The sequence below is a fragment of the Pelodiscus sinensis genome, chromosome 1, assembly GCF_049634645.1.
Source record: "Pelodiscus sinensis isolate JC-2024 chromosome 1, ASM4963464v1, whole genome shotgun sequence".
In the NCBI taxonomy this organism is placed as follows: domain Eukaryota; kingdom Metazoa; phylum Chordata; order Testudines; family Trionychidae; genus Pelodiscus; species Pelodiscus sinensis.
The window spans coordinates 324243120-324265640 of record NC_134711.1 but is presented as its reverse complement, the minus strand read 5'-3'; the positions used below and the strand labels follow the sequence as shown (position 1 = coordinate 324265640).

The window sequence follows — 22521 nt, the reverse complement described above, 5'->3', positions numbered from 1 at the left end:
TCCGCAGTGAGACAGGAGAGCGTTATTTACACCATTTTATGGATGGGGAAACTGAGGCTCAGACAAGCCTGCATGACTCACACAGAGAGTCTATAGCTGGCCTGTGAACCAAACACGGTTTCAGTAAGGCCAGTCAAGGGCCTTAACCACTAGGCCATCTTTCCATTCCTGATTACATTGCCGGGGGCAGGAAGGAAGCGGGTGTGACAGACACAAACAAGTAAAGGACACGGTGCTGTTTTTAGTAGTTTTACCTCCATGAAGAGCAGGCGCCGCTGAAATCTCTGGGCTTGTCTGGAAGCGTCTCTGGTGCTTTTGGGGAGAGAGGACGTTCCTCAGACTTTTTCCTGTGCCTCCCGCTGTCTAAAGTGTCACTTGGTGCCCAAGAGGCAGCATTAGAGACCTGTTTTTTAAAGCTAGGCCGTGGGTTTGGCTGAAGGGGACAGTGGACTGTACCTCTCTCTGTGGGTGCTAATCGGGGATGCTTTCCGCTCTGGAACAGGCTTCTGTCCTAAACCAAAAAAGAAAATTGAGCTTCAAATAGGCAGCGGCGTTGTTCTCGGGAGGCAGAAAATTCCCTTCCCATTGTATCATGAAAGCTCCTTCCCTTCAGAGAGACTGTGTAGTAGCCACGGGTGAGGCACACCCTCTCCTACCGGCTCTCCTTTGGACCGGCTCCTTGAGGTGGCTAGCCAGGATGTGCCAGGACTCCTGGGTTCTCCTGCTGCCTCTGCTTCAGCCTAACCTTAGGCAAGTCCCTCAGGGGAGAAGTTTCCAAAGCCCCTTTGATTTCAGAGCCTAGAGCAGGGGTGTTGGAGCAACACCCGGAGAAGTTGTGCCCTGCCAGCCAACAGTGACCAGTGCCAGGGGCTTGAGAAAGAATGAACAGAACAGGCAGTTGGCGAGTGATCCATCCCCTGTCATCCAGTCCCAGGAGCTGGCAGTCAGAAGCTTAGGGATTCCAGAGTATGGGATTATATCCCTGCTTATATTGGTTAATAGCCATTAATGGACCTAACCTCTGTGACCTTCTCTAATTCTTTTTTTGAGTCCCATTCACAACATCCCCTGGCAAGGAGTTCCACCAGTTAACTCTATGTTGTGTGAAGAACTACATCCTTGTGTTTGTTTTTCAGAGGCTGCCTGTTCATTCATTGAGTGGCCCCTGGTTTTTGTGTTATGTGAAAGGGTAAATAATACTTCCTTAACCACTTTCTCCACACCAGTCATGGTTTTGTACTCTGCTCTCGTATCTGCACATAGTCACCACTTTTCTAAGCTCCACAATCCCAGTGGTTTTAATGGCTCCTCATTTAGAAGCTGTCCCATGCCCCTAATAGTTTTTGTTGCCCTTCTCTGTGCCTTTTCCAATTCAAATGTATCTTCTTTGAAACGGACAACCAGACCTCCACCCTGTATTTAGGGTATGGGAGTACCATGGGTTTGTACAAATCCATGTGATATTGTCTGCCTTGTTCTCTATCCCTTTCCTAACAATTCCCAACATTTTGTTAACTTTTTTGACTGCCCCTGCTCACTGAGCAAATGTTTTCAGAGAACTAGGCACAATGACTCCAACATCTCCTTCTTGAGTGCTAAGAGCTCTTTTAGACCCCATCCTTTTATATCAGTAACTGGGATTATGCTTTCCAATGTGCATCATTTTGCACTTTGCAACATCAAATTTCATCTACTATTTTGTTGCTCAGTCGCCCAGTTTTGTGAGGCCCCTTTGTAACTCTTTGCAGTCTGCTTTGTACTTAACTATCTTGAGAAATTTAAAATCCTCTGCAAACTTTGCCACCTCACTGTTTACCCCTTTCCGCAGATCCTGTATGAATACATTGAATAGATCTGGTCCAAAACAGACCCTAGGGGACACCTCTAGTTACCTCTCTCCATTCTGTATGTGGCATTGGTAAAGAGAGGACTGGCAAACCAGGAGTTTGCCTGGGATCCATCCAAGAGGAACCAACACTTAGTAAAAGCGACGAGGAGTTTAGGACTCCTCGTCGCTTTTGCAGATTCAGACTAACACGGCTACCCCTCTGATACTCAACACTTAGTAATTCACCCCCCAGCCAACAACCCAGCCCTCCTAATGCATGAGGCTCCCTTCCCGTGAGTTGGAGCCTGGGTGGCTTGTAGTGTTTGCCAATGTGCTGTGTTTTCCCCCAGCTGGATCCTGCTGCTGCTAGGGGCTCTGGTCTCAGAGGCCTGCATCTTAGGGATGTGATGGGGTGGGGCATGGGTAAAGAGCAAGAAGGAAAAGGGGTTTAGGATTCAGTGCAAAGAGATGCCATGTGCTCGCACTTGGGGAGCTCAGCAGGAGCTGGGATGTGAAAGGATAACCGGTAAGTTGGTTAACCTGCAAGCATCACCCTTAATGGTTCCAGTTAACTGCTGAGGGCCAGAGCAGCCTCTGCGGTGGGAGGCAGGGGGCTGCAGGCAGGTGCTGCCCCAGCCAGACTGGAGAAGCCCCTGCCTACAGCAGGAGGGGTGCTGCTCCATCCCAGTGGGGAAGGAGGGGCAGGGGGGCGATCCCCCTTTAATGGGTTAACCTTTAATTGGCTAACAGGATAAACAATATGTTTAACCGGTTAACCAATTAATCAGGATTTTACACCCCTAGTCCGGAGCAGGCTGCCCCTTCCGCCAAGCCCTTGGCACCACAAAAGATCAGGCCCTTCCAGGCAGTGGCACTCTCCGTGGTGCTGAACTGTGAAGCCTGCTCTAAAGCTGGGTGGACAGAGCAAAGCCTGCTGTGTCCAACAGGCTCTGAGCTAGCTGCTCCAACTCTGTAAACAGCTGACGGAATGGGGGTGGACAGAGACACCCCCCGGAATTCCTGGGATGCCCTTGTGATGCTGGCAGGCCAGGTGGCAGCTCATGTCAAGACCCTTAGGCGTCGGTGAACGTGACAATCCACAGCTGGCAATCTGTCTGGCTCACCTGTGTGTGAGCATTGGTAAACAGCTGTTACATCCATGCAAATGTGTTGAGTGTTTAAGCCTTATGAGTAGATCAGAGGATGCTGCAGGGTGAAGACTGAGAGGAGACATGATAGCAGTTTTCAAGTAAACAATGGGCTTAAACTGCAGCAAGGGAGGTTTAGGTTGGACATTAGGAAAAACTTCCTACCTGTCAGGGTGGTTAAACTCTGGAATAAATTGCCGAGGGATGTTGTGGAATCTCCATCCCTGGAGATATTTAAGATCAAGTTGGACAGACACCTGTCAGGGATGGTCTAGATGGTGCTTAGTCCTGGGGACTGGACTCAATGATCGCTTGAGGTCCCTTCCAGTTTCTATGATTCTATGATTCTACATTTAGTCTGCCCTATCTGTACGCAAGCTACTGAACCAGAGAAATGTTTGCATTGTAAACCCCATGACGGTGAAACTTACAAACCAGGAAAAGGCTTTAATGTATTGCGGAGAATCAGGCCTGTAAACCAAGAGGGGCTACTGAAATCAAATGAGCCACTGGATAACGTAGAAGAGGAAAGACCTTATTTCACGAGGAGCGTGGTGAAGCTTTGGAATGGGCCATCACAGGAGTGGGTGGAATCTCCATCCCTAGAGGTTTTTAAGTTCCAGCTTGACAAAGCCCTGGCTGGGATGCTTGAGTTGGGGTTGGTCCTGCTTTGGGCAGGGGCTGGACTCGATGACTCCTGAGGTCTCTTCCAGTCCTAGGATTCTAGGATTCTAATTGCCCTCACCACTCACTCACATGAAGAGGAGACAGGTGCAAACACTTGGGTCTCTGGGGGAAGGGAATAAAAATTCCCAACTAGAAGAAACTTCCTTCCTCTGCTGCTTGAATTGCAATGGGTGAATGGTTTCTAAGCATAAGCAAGGAGTCCCCCGCTATTTAGCTTGTGTTTGCCCTAAAGGAGATACTACATTAGAGCAGGTACTTTCTTCTTTTGGAACCTGAGACTGTATGTCATTTGTATGTGGATCTGTCTCTGCTTTTTCCTTGTCAATAACGCTCGTGTTGCATTTTCCTGATTAATGAAGCTGTAGTCAGTTTGTTACAGGACGAGCTCCAAGTATTGTCTTTGGAGAGAGACCTAGGGTGCAATTGACCTGGGATGAGTGACTGGTCTTTTGGGAGTAAGAGGAAGCGGAATAGTGGTGTGATTTGGGGTGTAAGGGACTGTGTATCACAAAGGCAGGATAGGCTGGGTGCCAGGAATGACCAGAGTGCCCCGAGAAGAGTCTAATGCTTTGTTCTTCTTCATGCTGTCTGCCTTGAAGTTGACATTCAGTCACGAGCCACGCCAGAGAGTCTGGCTGTCCCAACTCGGCCCTTACTGGACTCCAGCGGGTCCTGGCTGTCATGTGGCATGAGGCCAGGCTGGCGGCTGTGGATTCTAACCCTGTGATTTAGGACTGGGTGCGCTGTCCTCTCATCTGGCAAAGCTGGAGCAATGGAGCCGGTAAGACTGAGTCTGCTGGCTGCCGGCCTCGGGGCGGCTCTGCCTCTCTGCAGCGAGCACACACGCAGGCACCTGCTTGCCAGGGAGCTGTCAGCGGAGACTAGCTGCCAGGCAGAGCTATTCAAAGGAGGGCGTTGATGGGATGCTAAACTTCAATTCCACCCCAGGAGCCTCTGTTTTACCTGACAGCAAACAGCAGGGAGTGAATAATGAGCTCAAGGAAGTAGGAGTTTGGCGGGAGCAAAATCTCAGTCCCCGGCCGGCATGACAAAGGGATCGGGGATGCGGGAAGGGGCTTACCTGCCCACTGCATTTACTGCTGGTGCCAGAGGCCCACACTGCTTTGTTCCCACATGGTCCCCACAGCTTCTCCTCCCTCACTGTGGGGAGAGATGTTGTGTGTCACTGCAGGACCCAAGGGCTTCCCCAGGGCTAGGGCCCCATTGTGTTAGGCACCGTGCAGACACAGAGTCAGTCCCTGCCTCAGAGAGCTAAGCAGACAAGACAGACAAAAGGGAAGGGGAAACTGAGGCACAGAGCAATGACACAACTTGCCCAAGGTTGCCCAGCAGATCTTCTGACTCCCAGGCCAGTGCTCTGGACCACATTTCCTGTGTGTGTTTGTGTAGGTGTGGGTGTGTTTGTGGGTGGGTGTGTTTGTGGGGGTGGGGGTGTGTTTGTGAGGTTTGTGGGGGATGTGTATTTGTGGGGGATATTTGTGGGGGTGTGTTTGTGGCATGTGCGTGTGTTTGTGGTGCGTGTGTGTGTGTGTTTGGGGGGGGTCGTTTGGCAGACCTTCCAATCTGCCTCTGAACTTCCAGTCGCCTGCTCCTCCCCCCCAGCATTGGCGCCGGGAGCATCCTCACTCACCGGTGCCATTCCCTTTGAAAGGGCGAGCAGCCAGGACCCGAGGCCCACTGAGGTGAAACTCTGGGAACACACTCCTGGCTTGAGAGATCCCTCGTCCCAGCCAGCTGCCGTGAGCGAACCAGGGATGGTGCAAGCGAAGGGAGCGCGGGGGACAGCGGCTGGGCCACCCTGAGGGTCTGGTGTGGGGCTGCGCAGCCCTGCAATGGAAGGACCCTGCCGCTAGGGGTTGCTCAGTGTGCCTGGCCCCGGCCTGCTCAGCCCACCGAGAAGGGAGCCGGTCAATGAGCAGCGCGCCTTTGTGGCTTCCGCTGCGGCGCACACGGAGGTGGGGCGCAAAGGGAGGGGTGTGTGGCTCAGGAGTGGCTGGGCCTGTGTGGGATGGGGGAGAGAGCCCCGTCTCCAAGCCAGGACCAGATGGCCCCTCCTCCTCAGTGCCCCCATCCTCTGCCCAGGGTCCAGCTTTAAACTAGCCCTGGGAAACCGGGACGTGGCTCTCCAGCACCGCTCACGTATTTCTCAATTTGGGGCCAAACTCAGCTCTCAGAGATGGGGGGTAAGTCCACCGACATTGTGGGGGGCGCTGGAGTGACACCAGTGCAATTAAGAGCCAGATGTGCCCCGGGGAGGGGAGGGGCACTTTATTGTCTTTCCTAAAGAAAGTCTGATCCATGGAGATTATGCTGCTAGCAACCCATCACTGGCTGGAGAGCCCCGTCCAATGTAACCCACACGCCCGGGTGTGGGGCACGGTCCCATCAAGTGGCACCGCACCCACTAACAGAGAGAATAATGAGTCTGTTCTACAGTCTGCACTGAGAGCCAGCTGGCTTTGTAGCTCAAGCAGTAGTGGCTCCTACATTAAGCTCCAGAAGGTCCACATTTGATTCTACCTGTCGGCATTACACCTGTGGCTTGACTAGGGTGCTGTAGGTGTTTCCTGGACCAAGGGAGAGCTACCACTAGATGGCTGATGAGCCCAGCCCTTATCTCTCCCCCTCCTCCTGTTAGAAGGTATGATCTTTGCTAGCCCTAGTGAACTGATCTAGAGTGGTGGAGGATCTAGCCTGGTATAATTAGTGCATGCTCCAGGGACTTCCTGCACCTGGACTGGTGAGCTCTCCAGGCCAACCTTAGCCTGCTGCTGCTTTTTGGGTTGCCCCAGAGCTGTAAGATCAAGGTTTCCATGAGGTAGCGCAGCTCAGGGCTGTATGGCTAATTCTGCTGCTTAGAGAATTTCCTCCCCTCCAGCCCGCTCCTCTGAGATGCAGAAACCTACGTGCATGTGAGTCAGCGCTTGGGTCAGTTTGACGAACCTTTAACGCACCAGCCAGGAGGTGGCGGCTTTTGGGCCCGCCTGCCTGTCTGATCTGCAAATATCAACGCGATAAAATCTCCCCCTCCTTGGCCCAGCCCGAGCCAGCAGGGCCCAGGCGGCGGGTGTGCCACTTTCTGTCTAGGTCATCTTGGCTTGATATTTTCTAAGAGCTCTTGAAATTCATTAAAATCCAGCCCAGGCCTCGGTAGCAAGAACACCTGGCTGGTCCGTGAACCCTTCTTGGTCTGCGATTCCCACCTCTCTCTATCTCCTTTCCCCCACCTGCTGCTTCTGGCTTCTCTCTTTAGCGAACGCCATTGCAGGAAGGGAAGAGACTCCCTTGTAGCAGAGGAAGGCTGGCATAAACCAACGGGCACCTGGGAGTGTCACCAGAGTGTGGTCTGGATGTGGCAAGCCTAGACAGGACTTCTGCCTCCACTTGCCCATCCGTTAGGCATTTCAGAGTTGCTCGCCAGCTTCCAGCTGACGGCAGACCTCTCCAGTGCAGGGCACAGGCTCCGGGAGGAGCTTGCGTTGAGTCTTTCTGTCAAGCCAGACTGAAAGGGACTCTGGGTCCATTTGAAAGAGCCGGGATTTAACACAGCAAGCCGGTTCCAGCTCAACGAGCTGCGTGTTTTCTTATGTGCCTGTGCGCTCGGGGCCCCCGAAGGCAGCTGCCCGCAAAGGGCGTCATGAGTAATACAAAGGAATTGGCAGCGAGGCAAAGGGGTAAATAAATCAAGCACAGGTCGATGCATGAATCCCAGCTCAGTAAGTCTGGCGGCTAAGTGGCCGGAGACACTGCTTCCTGTGAGCTCTGCTGTCAGTGCAGGCAGTAAATTAGCAGTGCTTAGAAGATCAGACTACACAGTGGAGGCAACATGCAGGCTAATCAGGCCCGGGGGATGTAGGTGGAACTAGGTAGAATACTGTGTATTATTTAAGCAGGCCATTTCCATTTACTAGGTAAAATCCAAATGGCTTTGCTGTGTGTCATAGGCCTTCTACTGCCAATTGCTAATGGTGATTCTCCTTTAAAGAGTGGGGCTTCTACTGATTTTCTAGCAGTAGGATCTGAGTTCTTTCCCTGCAGTGGCTATTGAGTTCAGAGTGGCTGTCATGTGCCACATAACAGCACCTGTGAACTAAGAGAGAGCCATGGGTTTGTTACTAGAAATGTGGCAGACCATGTGAATGTACAGCATGCTGACTTTCAGTGGGCTCTCAAAGTAAAATTCATGGGGCTCATGTATCCCTTGGGTAGCTCCATTGATTGTTTCCAGCCAGCGGAAGGCTATGATTGCTCTGTCATTACATTTGCTTAAGCTCACTCTCATGCTTCCGGGCACGAGCAGGTTAGCGCAGGGGTCAGGTAGGAATTTCGGTCCCTCATGCGCAGCATTGTAGACGTACTGAAACACATTTTTAGAGACTTTCCTTCTTCTGTTGTACTGCAAGTTCTTGTGAGCCACCCGTCTGAACTGCTTTGGCACTGCAGAGTTTGTGTTCACCCACGTGTGTGATTTTCAGAGTGAGTTGGCGTCCATCAGGTGGGATTGGTGTGGAGAAGAGATGCCATCTCGAGATTGGTGGTGTAGCACTCGGTGTTTGGATGACTCGCCGATCAGGGCAGGCTGTGAGGGGCTCAGCCGTTGCTGTCCAATACCCGCGGGACAATTGTAGCCCAGAGTGAGGCTATCAGAGAGAGACAGACAGACAGACAGACACAGAGTTTCAGAACTGGGCAGAGAACTAATTGACTGGAACAAGCTGATCCAACAGCCCCCATAGGAGAGAGATGTTTCTTCCAGCCACTTACAGCAAAGGACACACCTACACCCCACCAATCAGAGCGGAGGACAGAGATGTCCCACCAATCAAAGGAGAGGACACCCAACATTCCACCAGTTAGAACAGAGGATGCCCAACCCATCCACCAACCAGAGCAGAGGGCCTTAAAGAATGTCACCAATCACGTAATTGGTCACTCCCACATTCTGACTCCTTACTCCTCCCACCCTCACAATGTCAAGCACGGAAAGTCATCCGTCCAATCACAGCACAGGAAAATCCAACAACCATCCTATCGCAACAGAGGGCACCCAGAGGTCCTAAGGTACCTCTTCTCATCTCCAGTGCATTGGCATCCATGCCATCGGTGCAAGCCCGGGACATATGCCAATTTTCCATCAATCGCAGCCAAAGACATGCCCGCACCCCACCAATCAAAGGCAGTTCTGAAGCCACCCAATGGGAGAGAGTGACACACACACTCCTACCTGCACTTGGGTTTGTTTTGCAAAAGCAAATCTGATTGGGCGTGGGCATATGTGCACGCCTGCAATTGGATGGCCTCAGGACTGTGTTTTGGGAGCTTTATACTGTCGGGAGAAATGAATGAGCAGAGATTCTCCTTTCCATTGGCAAAGGCGTGTGCGTCTGCGGCAGGGCCAGCTCCTTCCCTGCTGCCCACCACTGTGCTCTGGAGGGGCATAGTGCAGAGCTTAGTGATCGCAGTCATGTTTTCTCACTGCATGGTGTCTGTGCCAAAGCAGGCGCTGAGGATGCTATGCGCTTGCCACTGCTCATGGCTGGTGTGCTGACAGGGGCGGTTGCTACTGATCTAGACCGGAGCTCCGTCCCTCCTGGGTTTTGTTCCCAGTGGAGGAGCCTGAAGGGCGAGGCAGGGTGTGATGGCGCGTTGGGGTTTTCCCGTCTCCTGCACCCCCGTAGTAGCACAGACAGACTCCACCAGCCAGTAGAACAGAGGGAGTTTATTGCTTCTCCAGGGCACAGCACAGATGTCAGCTGGTTACAGGGCAGGCCTAGGATGCCTCAGCCCCCCTTGAGATGGGTAGCCTGGGTCCCTAAATCCCAGCCCGTTGCCTAGGCTGCTTCCTCCATGATACCAGCCAGAAACCTAACTCACTCACTTCCAGCCCTGCCCCCAGCCAGGGCTCCAATCCCCTTCTTCCTATTGTTCCACTCCCTCTGAGATAACTGGTCAGACAGGTTCAAAGCCCCCTTGCATAATGACTCATCCCCTGCCCTGCTGGGCTGTGCTACAGACAGCAGCCAGTGGAGGCCACTCACAACCCACTGCCCAGCATAGCAACCAGCAAGGTACCCCCCACTACGTCACACAGGGGAAGCAAAGAAGTCACACTTATATAAACTCTTAGCGATGGGCCAATGCCCCTGAGTGGAATCTCCCCTCGTTCTGATTTTGCACCATTGATCTCAGTGTCGGGGGGAGTTTTGCCTGGACAGAAGCTGTGTAATGATTTCAGGGGGTGCCAAATATACACAGGGCAAGCTATTGCTTCACAAAATGTGTGGTGTGCCCCTGAAGAGATTGCGGGGGGGACACAGGCCTCTTGGTTGGTCTCCAGACTGTTAGCTTTTATTACAAGGAACGAGGGAATTGCTCACTGTTCCAGTTTCAGGGAAATCCTTTTGATTGTGACCCACGTGTAACTGAGGCGGCACTGCCTGCCGGAGTCTGCAGAGAGCCTGAAACAGTAGCTCTTTGGTGTGTGTCGCCCTGTGCATTTCACTGGGCGCTAACGCAGACAGTAATGACGCATGAAATGTCAGCGTTAACTGTTAAACTTCAGGGCCTAAGGCTTGTCGCACAATGGGGTGTAGGGGACTCAGCTTGTAAAAGTTTGGGGTGGGTTTCTGGTCTCACTGCTGTCATTACAACAGGCCCGGGGGTCCATGAGCAGCGGGAATGCCAGGAGGGGGAAGACTTTGCCTTCCCAAATCACTAGCCTGGCCCCGTCCACCCCTCTCCCAGGATGTCTACTGTAGGCGTACTGGGGGCGGAGTGTTGCTGCGCCCAAGCACCCGCTCTCCCTGTGTTCCGGGCCGGGAAAGCTTGGGCTGTGTGCAGCCCACCCTCCCCATGATGGGGGCATGGCCTGAGCAGAAGGGGCGAGGTTGGGGGCTTGTCTTCCCCAGCCCTACCTTCCCCAGCTGCCCATGAGGAATGGGGTTGGTGGGGGACTTGGGTGCCATTCGCTTGTGTGACGTAGTGGGGGTAATTGCTGGGCTGTGGTGACCCCTGCTGTCTGGAGCAAGACCCAGCAGGGAAAACCTCGCTAGGCAGAGATAAGGCCAAACTGGTTGAACCAGGGGCCAGACACCCCCCATGGAGAGGAACAAAGGAAGGTGGATGCTGCCCTGGCTGCGGGGGCAGGGCTGGAGGGGAATTTAGTTAGACTGTGGAAGAGCATGGAGGAGAGCCTAGGGGAAGGGGCTGGAGTTTAGGGGCCCAGTCTCCCCCATCTCAAGGGGGCCTGAGGCATCCTAGCCCAGTTCCTGTAACCAGATTACATCTGTGCTGCGCTGTGCTGGAGGAGCAATAAACCACCCTCAATTCCACTGGCTGGTGCAGTCTGTTTGTGCCATTTCGGGGTGCAGGAGACGGGGGACCCCCAACGCGCCGTCACACTGGTGTCAGAAGTGGGATGCACTGCACCCCGTGGATGGAGCTTCCAGCGGCAAGCGACAAGGCGCAGTAGAAGCAAGAGCCCTGGAGCCAGGCGTGCTGGAGACAGAGCGAAGCGGTTCCTGGGAATCGTGGGGCGCTGCAGCACTAGACTGGTGAGTCTGCACCGAGGGGCCCAGCGGGCAGATGGCCTACGCCCGACTCTTGAAGGCAGAGCTGGTGGGGCTGTGCAGAGAGAGGGGCTTGCCTGTGCAGAAAGCAACCAAGGCCCAGCTGATTGCTCAGCTAGAAGAGAACGACCAGCCACAGGGCCAGGATCTTGTCCCCAGGGGAAGCAGCCAGACCCCCCCTGAGAGTGTGTCAGGCTCAGAGAGGGGGAGGAGCGCTGGAACCCACAGGAAAGATGAGACAGCTTCCCCCAGGAGGCCTGCAAGCTGCAGCCCATCTAGGGCAGGGGCCAGCCAAGCAGAGCTGCGGCGGCTGGAGATCCAGCTGCGGATCAAGGAATTGGAAGTAGAGGACCGAGAGAGGGACCGCCAGGACCGAGAAAGGGATCGCCAAGATCGAGAGAGGCAGCGGCAGCATGAGCTGGCCATGGCAGAGCGGAGAACCGGCGGGGCACCGGCTGCGCCAAGTGCGGATGGGCCCCAGGGTCCCAGGACTGCCAGATGCTTGGAGAGGCCCGTGGTGGCCCAATTGAAGGACATGGGTGACATAGACGGGTTCCTCAGTGCCTTTGAGAGGGCCTGTGGACTGCAACGGGTTCCCCCAGCTGACTGGCTGCAGGAGCTCATCCCCGCACTGAGCCAGGAGGCGGCCGGAGTGCTCAGTCAGCTGGAGGACCTACAGCCCGGGGATTACAACCGAGTCAAGGAGGCCCTGCTGCACAAGTTCGGGCTGACCCCCGAGATGTACAGGAAGAAGTTCCGGGGGGTACAGAAAGGGCCACGGGAGACCTATGTGGATCTGGCCTCCCGCCTGGCGCAATACTGCCGCAAGTGGGTGTCTGGAGTCGGAGCCCAGACCGCAGAGGAGCTGCTCAAGCTGGTCATGATGGAGCAGTTCTATGAAGCGTGCCCACCCAAACTGAGGTTGTGGCTCAAGGACCGGAGACCAGAGAACCCCCAGGAGGCCGGGAGACTGGCGGATGAGTTCACGGAGAGCCGGTCCGGGTGTGAACGGGAGTCCCGGAGAGAGAGGGAACCGCGCCGAGACCGGATCTCGGCTGAGCGACGGAGGGAGTCAACTACGGGGCGAGACCAAGGAACAGGTCGACTGCGCCCCAGAGAACCAGCCAGGGCCTGGACAGAGACAGCCCAAAGCCTAACTTGCCATCGCTGTGGGCAAAAAGGCCACAAGAGGGCTCAGTGCACCAGGTCCCAGGACCGGGGACTTTCCAGGGTTAACTGGCTGGGGCGGGAGGAAGGGCAGGCTGCCCCAGAGGCAGGGGCTGGCAGGCAAACCTCAGCTCAGAGAGAGGGGAAGGATGCTCAGTGCACCTCCCCTGGGAGGTCTGATTCTCAGGAGGCAGATTTCTCCGTGTACCGGGTGGGGGCAGGACGGCCCCTGCGGAGCGAGTGCCTCATACCCCTGGAGGTGGATGGTAGGAAGGTGACGGGCTTCTGGGACACGGGGGCGGAGGTGACTCTGGCCCGATCCGACATAGTGGCCCAGGAGCGGATACTACCCCACGCGCAGCTGACCCTGAAGGGCATAGACGGGTCCCCGTTTAAGGTGCCTGTAGCCAGGGTGCATCTGAAATGGGGGGCCAAGGAGGGCCTCAAGGAAGTGGGGGTGCACCCGCACTTGCCCACCGAGGTGCTGATGGGGAATGACCTAGAGGGGTGGCCCCATGAATCCCAGCGGGCTCTAGTCACTACCCGGAGCCAGAGCCAGCGGGGGGCCGACAACGTGGGTCCAGGGAAGGACTCCTGGCAGCGTCCTCAGGGTCCCATCCCAGTGGACACGGGGTCCAGCCAGGCTGGGACTCCGGACCTAGGCAGAGGTGGGGGACAGGTCCCGATCCCTGCCTCAGCAGCTGAATTCCAGGCTGAGGTGCAGGCAGACCCCTCCTTGCAGAGGCTGAGGGACCAGGCTGGCCTCCATGCAGCTCAGCCCCGGGGGAGAGGTGGCCAGGAGAGATTCCTGCGGGAGCGTGGGCTCCTGTTCCGTGAGTGGCTCCCCCCCAGGAAGGCGAGGGCATGGGGTGTCCAGCGGCAGCTGGTCGTCCCCCGAAAGTATCGCCTCAAGCTGCTGTATTTGGCCCACGACGTCCCCGTTGGGGGCCACCGGGGGATCCGGAGCACCCGGCTGAAGCTGCTCCAGCACTTCTATTGGCCGGGAATCTTTACAGCCGTGCAGCGGTACTGCCGGTCCTGTGACTCCTGCCAGAGGGGCGGGAAGGCCCAAGACAGGAGGAAAGCGGCTTGGGGGTCTCTACCCCAGATAGACCCTCTGGGCTTGCTGAGAGAGTTATGGGAGGGGAAGACCCCCCTGGATGGAGCATCGGGGGTGGAAGCCGCCCTGGCTGTCCAGAGAAGGCTCGCTGGGCTCATGGCCCCGGCCCGAGAGACCCTGGCCAGAGATCAAGGCCAGTGGAAGGGTGGGTGTGACCCCCGAGGACAGGCCTGCGCCAGTCGCCCTGGAGCGGGGCGGCGAGTGGACAGAGGGAAGCCAGCTCATGTGGGGCCTTGCCACGGCCAGCCTGAGTCAAGGGGAGCACCCATGTCCCCAGGGCGGGTTCCCACGCAGAGGGCCCGAACTTCCCTAGGTCACGAGCGGAGTGACCCTGCTCAGTTCGCTCTCGGAGGGGGGAGAACTGTGACGTAGTGGGGGTAATTGCTGGGCTGTGGTGACCCCTGCTGTCTGGAGCAAGACCCAGCAGGGAAAACCTCGCTAGGCAGAGATAAGGCCAAACTGGTTGAACCAGGGGCCAGACACCCCCCATGGAGAGGAACAAAGGAAGGTGGATGCTGCCCTGGCTGCGGGGGCAGGGCTGGAGGGGAATTTAGTTAGACTGTGGAAGAGCATGGAGGAGAGCCTAGGGGAAGGGGCTGGAGTTTAGGGGCCCAGTCTCCCCCATCTCAAGGGGGCCTGAGGCATCCTAGCCCAGTTCCTGTAACCAGATTACATCTGTGCTGCGCTGTGCTGGAGGAGCAATAAACCACCCTCAATTCCACTGGCTGGTGCAGTCTGTTTGTGCCATTTCGGGGTGCAGGAGACGGGGGACCCCCAACGCGCCGTCACAGCTTGCAGCTCCGCTTTGTTCCCACCTGGAGGTCACATGGCAGACTATGGCTTGGAACCTGCTCTCACATTCTCTGGTGCAAACCAGGAGTAGCCCTGTTGGCTGGAATGCAGCCAAGCTGCTGAGAGTGGAGCACAGCAGGTGCTGGTGCTGGGGAATTCCAGGAGACAGTTGCCCTCACCTGGCTCCCCCGTTAGAGATGCGCCTGGATCCATGTTGTAGAGGGAGTGTGGATCCAGGTCTGTAGCTGGTGGCTTTGGCTCGCTGCTGGGACAGACGTGTCACGTGAAGGCTAACCAGCCACCCAGCATCTGCCATGCCAGAGGAGACCCTGCTAGCCCCCCATGGTCATGCTCTGCCACTGACCTCCTGGCCAAGGGAGTGGACTTTCCGCAGCTCCCTGATGTGTCCAGTTCAGCCACACTAGGGGCAAAGGCCTTTTTTTGTGTGCTCTAGAAGGGAGAGGCTTCCTGGGAGGCCGGGTTAGCTCAGGGAGACCTGTGTTGAGTGCCGAGCTCCGACACCAATTCACTGTGTAGCTTTGGGTGCATCCCAGGTCTGCTCCATGCCTCAGTTTCCCAGCACTTAAATACACAGCAGTTTTCATCCCATAATCTCACAGCATTGCATAACACTGCCTCAGCTTGCTCCCCTGTACACTTCAGGGTAAGTCATCTAGACTGTTTCATAATCAGTGTACTGGCTCTTTGCATTCTGGGCTAGGCAGGCGCCACCTTTGCCAGTACCTGTGAGCTGGCCATATTTGTCCCTGGGACAACTCCACTGGCATCCCTGGAGCTACCCTGGGCTGAATTCAGCCCAATAGGGTTGGGGGGTGTTTCCAATTAAATTAGAATCCACTTGCTCCAGCAGCTCCTGTAATGGACAGGAGGAGTTCTGGCCAGCACCCGGTGACTAAGGGGTTAAACTCAGGTAGCTAGCAAGGGGGTTGGCACAGGGTCAGAGGAACCAATCAAGATAGAGGGATAAAATTTGAATTGTGTAAGGTACTTTGCCTGCTTTCTTTGTGGGGGACAGTTAAACCAGGCGTTGAGAGAGACAGAATGATTGAAACCCAGGCAGGACTACCATGCCTCCAAGGAATCTGGGGCATGAAAGTGGCCTGAACCAAGAGAAGATCGTGAGTAAATAAAGGGGGGGAAGTGAATCTAGTTGTGATCAGGTTATTTTCTTTATTCTGTGGTTTGATTTGATCTGCTCTGTGTGACTCTATGCCTCCCCTCCCCATGTACCATCTAAGAATTGTTCCCAGAGATTTTCTGTGTTTTAATTTGTTTTCCTTAGTTGTGCTGTAACATCTAGCAACCAAGTCTGCTTTCTCAAGAATATCTTTTGTTTTGTAAAAAAAATCACTTTTTAAAGGTTATTTGATTCATGGGTCCTGGAAAGTACAGGAGGTCTGTCTGTGTGTGTGCATGTGCATGCCTCAGACTGAGGGGTCAACTACCAGAGACTGCAGCTTGTTTTTCTTTTCTTTTCTTTTTTTCAAGCTTTCTTGTGGCAAAAGAGCTTGGGGCCCCCCCTGGGGGTAGGTTAAGTGTTCACCCCTGATTTCAGGGATAAAATCACTTGATGGTGGCAGCTACCCACCCCCAAAGTCAGTGAATCTGTGACTCTGGGGGAGTTTTTATCACCAGAGCCTGTAGAGGCAAGGGATATTTAAAGTCTTTATGGGCTCCCACCTTCAGCACTCAGAGTGCCAGAGTGGGGAACAGGCCGGACAGCTCTGGAAAGCAGCAGACTCCAGGCTGAGGCAAGTTCCCCTCTGAGCCCAGGAGGGCTTCGAGGCAGCTGACAGGCACGCCCCATCTCCTCATTGCTAACAAGGCTGGAAGAAAGGCGTGGAGCCCGGGTGCAGGAGTTCCAACCGTCCGGCCTGCCGTGGCTGAACTGCAAGCCCACAGGAGGGCCGCTGAGGGAGTGAATCAGGCAGTAAATTGTGCCTGGCGACTGACTGACTTGCAGGTGCCCAGCCTGGACAGGAGTGAGGAAGAGGAGGCCCCGGGGCAGGGAGAGAGCTGGAGCTTAGTGGAGCTGATGGGAATCTTTATTCTGGGACAGCCGGCTCCTAGGCTGTGTCCAGACTCCATGCCTCCGTCGACGGAGGCATGTAGATTAGCCAGATCGGAAGAGGGAAATGAAGCCGCGATTAAAATAATCGCGGCTTCATTTAAATTTAAATGGCTGCCCCGATCTGCCGATCAGCTGTTTGTCGGCAGATCGGGAGAGTCTGGACGCGATGCCCCGACAAAGAAGCCTTTCTTCATCGACACAGGTAAACCTGGTTTCACGAGGCTTACCTGTGTCGATGAAGAAAGGCTTCTTTGTCGGGGCATTGCGTCCAGACTCTCCCGATCTGCCGACAAACAGCTGATCGGCAGATCGGGGCAGCCATTTAAATTTAAATGAAGCCGCGATTATTTTAATCGCGGCTTCATTTCCCTCTTCCGATCTGGCTAATCTACATGCCTCCGTCGACGGAGGCATGGAGTCTGGACACAGCCCTAATGAAGGGCAGGTTGGCCTTGGGCTTACGGTGACCCTGGGCCTGATGACCATTTGGGGTCACAGACCTGCCTGTGGAACTGGCCTCGGTTCTGGGCTTCATAAAGGCCCCGACTCTACGTGTGCTACATGCGCTCTGGGGTTGGAGCCCCCATGGGGAAAAATAACGGCAGCTCGGCACTGCTCAGCTGATTGGCAGGAGGGGGAGGGGCAGTGCCTGAGGGCAGAGCAGGAGCGGGAAGAGACAGGACAAGGATGGGGCCTTGGGAAAGGGGGGGGGGCCTCAGGCAGAGCAGCTTGGAGCACCCACCTGGAGACAAGAAAGTCGGTGCTTCCTTCGGCTCTAACAGGACAATGGTGTTTCTGTCATTTGGCTGCAAGCTCCTGTGTGTATGTGCAGCACCGGCATGCAGGCCCCTGCCTCTAGGAGCCTCTGCAATGCAAATAATACAGGGTGGCAACTCCGCCTGCAGACCACAGCAGCTGAGCCTGCCCCATATATTTGGCACAAAAATAATCATCTGGCATCTTTCTCTGTCTGGAGAAGGTGGCAGAGACTGACCAAGGGGGTGCGTGGGAATGAGACCTGGCCAAAGGGCTAAGAATCACTAATAATGCCTCGTTGTGCTCTAGCACTTTTAATCAGCAGCTCTCCAGGCATGTTACACAGGGCCTCAGTGTCACCCTCCTCATTTTACAGATGGGGAAACCAAGGCACAGAAACTTGTCCTCAAAATCACCTAGTAGTGGAACCAGGATTAGAATCCAAGTCTCTTGGGTACTTAGCCTGCACATTACCTACTAGGTCACACTGCCTTGCTTATGGCATTGGCCTTTAGGCCAGTGAGCCCTCTAACCGTTTTTGCGTCTTGTGGCCGTGAGTTCCACAGCCCAGGTCTGGCTCCGCTGAACATTCCGTCTGCCCCCTTTGGTCTAGATGCTCAGTCTAAAGGGAGGGCTCGGAGGAGCTGAGGGAAGCCCACCGCCTGTGCTTTACAAACCCCACCCCTGGAAAGGATGTACAATTTTGGCACAATCCCTCAGGTCCAGATTCAGGGATTTTATGGCCAGAAAGGACCATTACGAGCATGTAGTCTGACCCACTTAGTGCTGGCCAGAGACCCCCCTAGAGATCCCTGCTCAGTTGCTGTCTGTCTCGGGGCTGTCTGCAGTGCCCGGCACCAGGATTTCGAAGCCATGCCTGCCCAGTAGACGTCTGACGTTTCCATTAACCCAGGGCTTTTCTCTTCTTTCCCAGGATGCCTTACTGAGTCTGGGCTCCGTGATTGATGTCACCTGCCTCCGAGAAGCCATCAAAGATGCCATCGTGTCTGTGCTCCCCAAAGTGGTACGTATAGAGGCGGGTTCTGGGTAGGGCGGGATGCTCTGGCACTGCGGCGTGATCCTGCGGGCGGGGGTGCTGGCGTGGTTGGGTTCTAACTCCCACTGTGCTACTGACTTCCCTTGAGGCCTTGGGCAAGTCACTGGGTTGCTCCATGCCTCAGTTTCCCTGTTGGTATCACAGCCTTAGCAGAACACAGCACCAAGTATGCCACAGGCAACAGTCCTCTGTGCCCGGGAGGGACAGATCGAAACACTTGGGATGCCTCTCTGACATTTAACCTAGGCCTGAGCCATCGGCTCAGAAATCACAGAGAAGAGGGGTCTGTCTGGACAGGACCTCATGAGTTGTCTACTCTGTGCCCTGGCCCCATTGCAGGACATGCTTGCCCTGCCTGATATTTTGCCAGTGATCTGAGGAAGGTGGGGGGCAGGATTTCTTGTTCTGAATGTGCAAAGCAGACAGGAGGGCAGGGGAGATGGGCCCTCAAGCAGAGAGCCAGGCCTCAGCCCTGGTCGTTCGGGCTGGCACTGGTGTCCTGTCTCCCAGGGTGAGGTCTATATCCCCATCGGACAATGGGCCAGGATCTGACCTCGGTGCCCTTCTGCCGGGGCCTTGAGGCGCTCACAGAACCGGAGCTGGCTGCGTGCTCGGGGGGGGGGTGATGCGTTCCCATGCTGTGGGTGCCAGGCCGCAGCCGTGTTGGGACGGGGCCGTCCATTCTAGAACAAGAAAACTCCAGGGGCAACCCAACGGGCGACACAGGCCCTGGAGAGAGCCATGCTGTTGTCATGCCGACAGGCAGAACCCAACGAGGGACCTCTTGAGCTCAGTGCAGGGGCCTGTTGAGCTAAAAGCCACTGGCGCTCAGCTCAGGCTGCACAGCAAACGCCTTCTCTCTGTCTGCAAGTGGTGTCAGTGCCACTCCAGGGGACAGTGCCCCACGCCCAGCTGGTGTGGGTTACACTGTGTCTTGGGGTGCCGGCTGTTAGCGTCCGAGGCCTGGGTCCCCACTCACTTGCTCTGCTTGCAAAAGGGGGCCCTGCCTGCATGGGGACTTGCCAGTCCTCAGGGCTGCGCTGCACTCCACAGCTTGCCCCCCAATTTGTTTCCATCCGATCCAGTGCCGCAGTGAGATCCCCTCCCCGAGCGGCTGAGTTCAGTGCAGCACCTGTGCGTGCCCTGTGCCAGCTCTCCCGTGGCTGTCCCACACCACTCCGTTCCCTGGGACCGTGTGTACACGGCACCGCCAGGGGTCACAGAGACCAGAAGCACCCCACCCTCTCACCCATTTGCCAATGGCCCAGCCCGGCAGCACACCTAGCAGCCCCCCTCATTGCGTGCGGCTGCCCAGCCACCACTGTGCACCCTCGGCAGGAGGAGCAGCTCAGTTGCTCCCGCTGTGGTCCAGGCTTTGTTGTGCTGGGTGGACCCCCAGCGGGAGCCAGCCCCTGCCTGAAGAATGCACAATATAGACAGACCAAAAGCAGCCTACAAATCATTTGCCTGCAGCAGAGATGGGACTAGAACCTAGCACCCCTCACGCTCAAGGTAGAGCGACCCTGCCTGTAGTGCCCCCCCACCTTGGGGGAAATACTCTCTTCTGCTTCTGCTGTGCGGCAGCTGCTCAGAGGCCCCACCTGCCTTCTAGACCGTGGCGGGGATGGGAGAGGCCAGTTCAGAGCCTGCTCGCTGGTTTCTGTCCCGGCTCTATGTTAGCTGAGCCTGCGACCCCCTTTAATTTCCTGTCTCTGCCAGCCACTGGGGATAAAGCACCCAGCTGCTGTTGTCCTCACGTCGTTTGCAGCCTGAAATGGTTCCTGGCCTGACATGGCTAATCGCATTCTCCCGCCTGCTCGCCCGAGCGCCCGGTGGGCCACGGCGAAATCCCCTCCGCTCCCGGAGGCCATTGTGTTCCTAATCTCCCGGCATTATGGCCTTAGCGGCGGGGATGATCCCTGTGTGTTCTCCGCGCCGCGCTTTGTCTCTTAGCCCCGGTAACGGCAGCGCATTCTGCTCTAGCAGGAGTGGGGGGCATGGTGCTGGAGGGGAGGGAGCCACTCTCCAAGGGCAGCAGATAATGCGCAACACGCTGGAGCTGCTGCAGTTCTTCACCTGGGCAGCCCCACTTGAGAGTCCTGTGAGTGTGAGTCCCGCTGAAGGCCCAGGTAAGGGGCACAGCGGGGGACTAACCCAGAATCCTGCATGGGCAATGCCCTGGGGCATCATGCGCCTGTTTTTCTGCAGGGGCGGGTGCTTATACTTAGCACTCGCTGGGGAGAGGGAAGCATTCTCATCCCATTCTCCATCGGGGAAACTGAGGCATGGGGGAGAGGTCTTGGGCAAGATCACAAAGCAGGGAATGGAGCTTTGCTCTCCTGAACCCCAGGCTGGCTTGAGCCACAAGACCAGACACCCTCTCTAAGGATTTCAGACCTCCGCTCTTTACACCCAGGCCCTCAACCAGTTTTGGAGCTGGATTTAAGTCAGGGGCATTGCAGTTTCATGCCTTCCAGCCCAGCAGCTGCCCAGCTGGCAGAGCTAATGCACCTCCCAGCAAGGGGGAAGGGAAAGCGATTCCCTGGTTAGCAGACCTGCCCCACACCAGGTTTTGGGACTCATTAGAATGCCAGTGCCCTGGTGGAGTCCAAGTGTGTCTGAATTCTGGGCCACAGACTCAGAGCCACCCTACTTGACGCCTGCCGGGGATCTGCCTTGCAATCCCACGCGCTCTGGCTTAGGAGCTGGTTCTAACACTTCCAAGGGCAGGATGAGGTCCTGTCCTTAAGGGTGGGACCCCTGTGGGTATGTCTACACTACCCCGCTAGTTCGAACTAGTGGGGTAATGTAGGCATACCGCACTTGCAAATGAAGCCCAGGATTTGAATTTCCCAGGCTTCATTTGCATAAGCGGGGAGCCGCCATTTTTAAAACCCCACTGGTTCGAACCCCGTGCAGTGCGGCTACACGGGGCACAAACTAGGTAGTTCAAACTAGGCTTCCTAGTTCGAACTACCGTTACGCCTCATTTCACGAGGAGTAACGGTAGCTCGAACTAGGAAGCCTAGTTCAAACTACCTAGTTCGTGCCCCGTGTAGCCGCGCTGCACGGGGTTCGAACCAGCGGGGTTTTAAAAATGGCGGCTCCCCGCTTATGCAAATGAAGCCCGAGAAATTCAAATCCCGGGCTTCATTTGCAAGTGCGGTATGCCTACATTACCCCGTTAGTTCGAACTAGGAGGCTAGTGTAGACATACCCTGTGTCCTTTGCACGGGGCTGCCTGCTTTATTCATGTGCGGTATAGAAGCTCCAATAGCAGGGGTGGGCAAAGGGGCCTCTACAGGCCGGATCTGGCCCGTTGAGCTGATGGATCCAGCCCCCGGCTGCCTGGCTGCTCCCACACCTCCAAGGGGTGGCGTTTCTCTGTAGCCGCCACGCGCCCATGGCAGGGTGGGGACAGGGGGAGAGACTTTGAGCTCCCCAACCCCACTTTCAGGCTCTGGTTGGCCGGGGGGGAACACAAGGTCTCCTCCCACTGCGGCATCTGAAGGGAACCCCCAGCTGTTTTAAAACAGCTGGTGATTCTCGGGGGTGGGGGCGCAAAGACTTCATGTGGGGAAGGAGCTCGAGAAGTCTCCTGGCCCTGCCCCTTCCACCTGAGGCCCCGCTCCTTCCGGGGAGGCCCGGGGCCACTTCCGAAATTCATGAAGTGGCCCCCTTTTAAAAATTGTTGCCCACCCCCGAACAATAGGGTGTCACAGAACCCCACTAAGATCCTGCTCATGTTAGCACCGGTGTCACTGACAATGGTCCCCATTGACAACGGCCGATTTGGACCAGTGTTTCTAAGAGCGGGCTCGGGCCCTGCTCTCCGCCCCTGAGCAAAGGGAGCCCGACGTGGCCCCTTCTGCTTTATCCATCAGCAGTGGCGGAAAGGGCGGATTGCGCAGCCTGATGGAATGTATTCTTTGCATGCCTTTGCTGCGGTGTCAGCAATTGAATCTGTTTTCACACAATACAATTATTCCAGTGAACGGTTAGCAAGGGGCCTGTCGAGAGCGGGGCTTTTTTTTTAATTAGTTCTTTTCAGTTGCCTGGGGTGTGAGCACACATTACTCCTTTGTTAACCAGCGCTCCCTTTCTCACGACGATAATGCAACTCGTTCGCCGGCGCCTTGCTGCATAGGAAACGAGGGATAATTGACAGTGGTTTTAAAATCAAATAATGGGGGTGTATTTACACCAGGCCCATGGTCCATGACTTGTTTGTATAGCCCAGGTGCTGTAATATGCACACGTCGAGGATAATAACCTACTACTGCTG

At 55.7% G+C, this 22521-nt stretch overlaps 1 protein-coding gene across 2 annotated transcripts in view; it reads left to right on the top strand.

Moving 5' to 3' along the window:
- PDE2A (phosphodiesterase 2A) overlaps window positions 1-22521 on the top strand; it is a 362760-nt gene that overhangs the window by 220664 nt on the left and 119575 nt on the right. For both annotated transcript variants that reach the window (XM_075919627.1, XM_075919628.1), the window contains one exon: window positions 18114-18203. In XM_075919627.1, the coding sequence (XP_075775742.1) occupies window positions 18114-18203 (90 nt within the window). The remainder of the gene's footprint in view (window positions 1-18113; window positions 18204-22521) is intronic.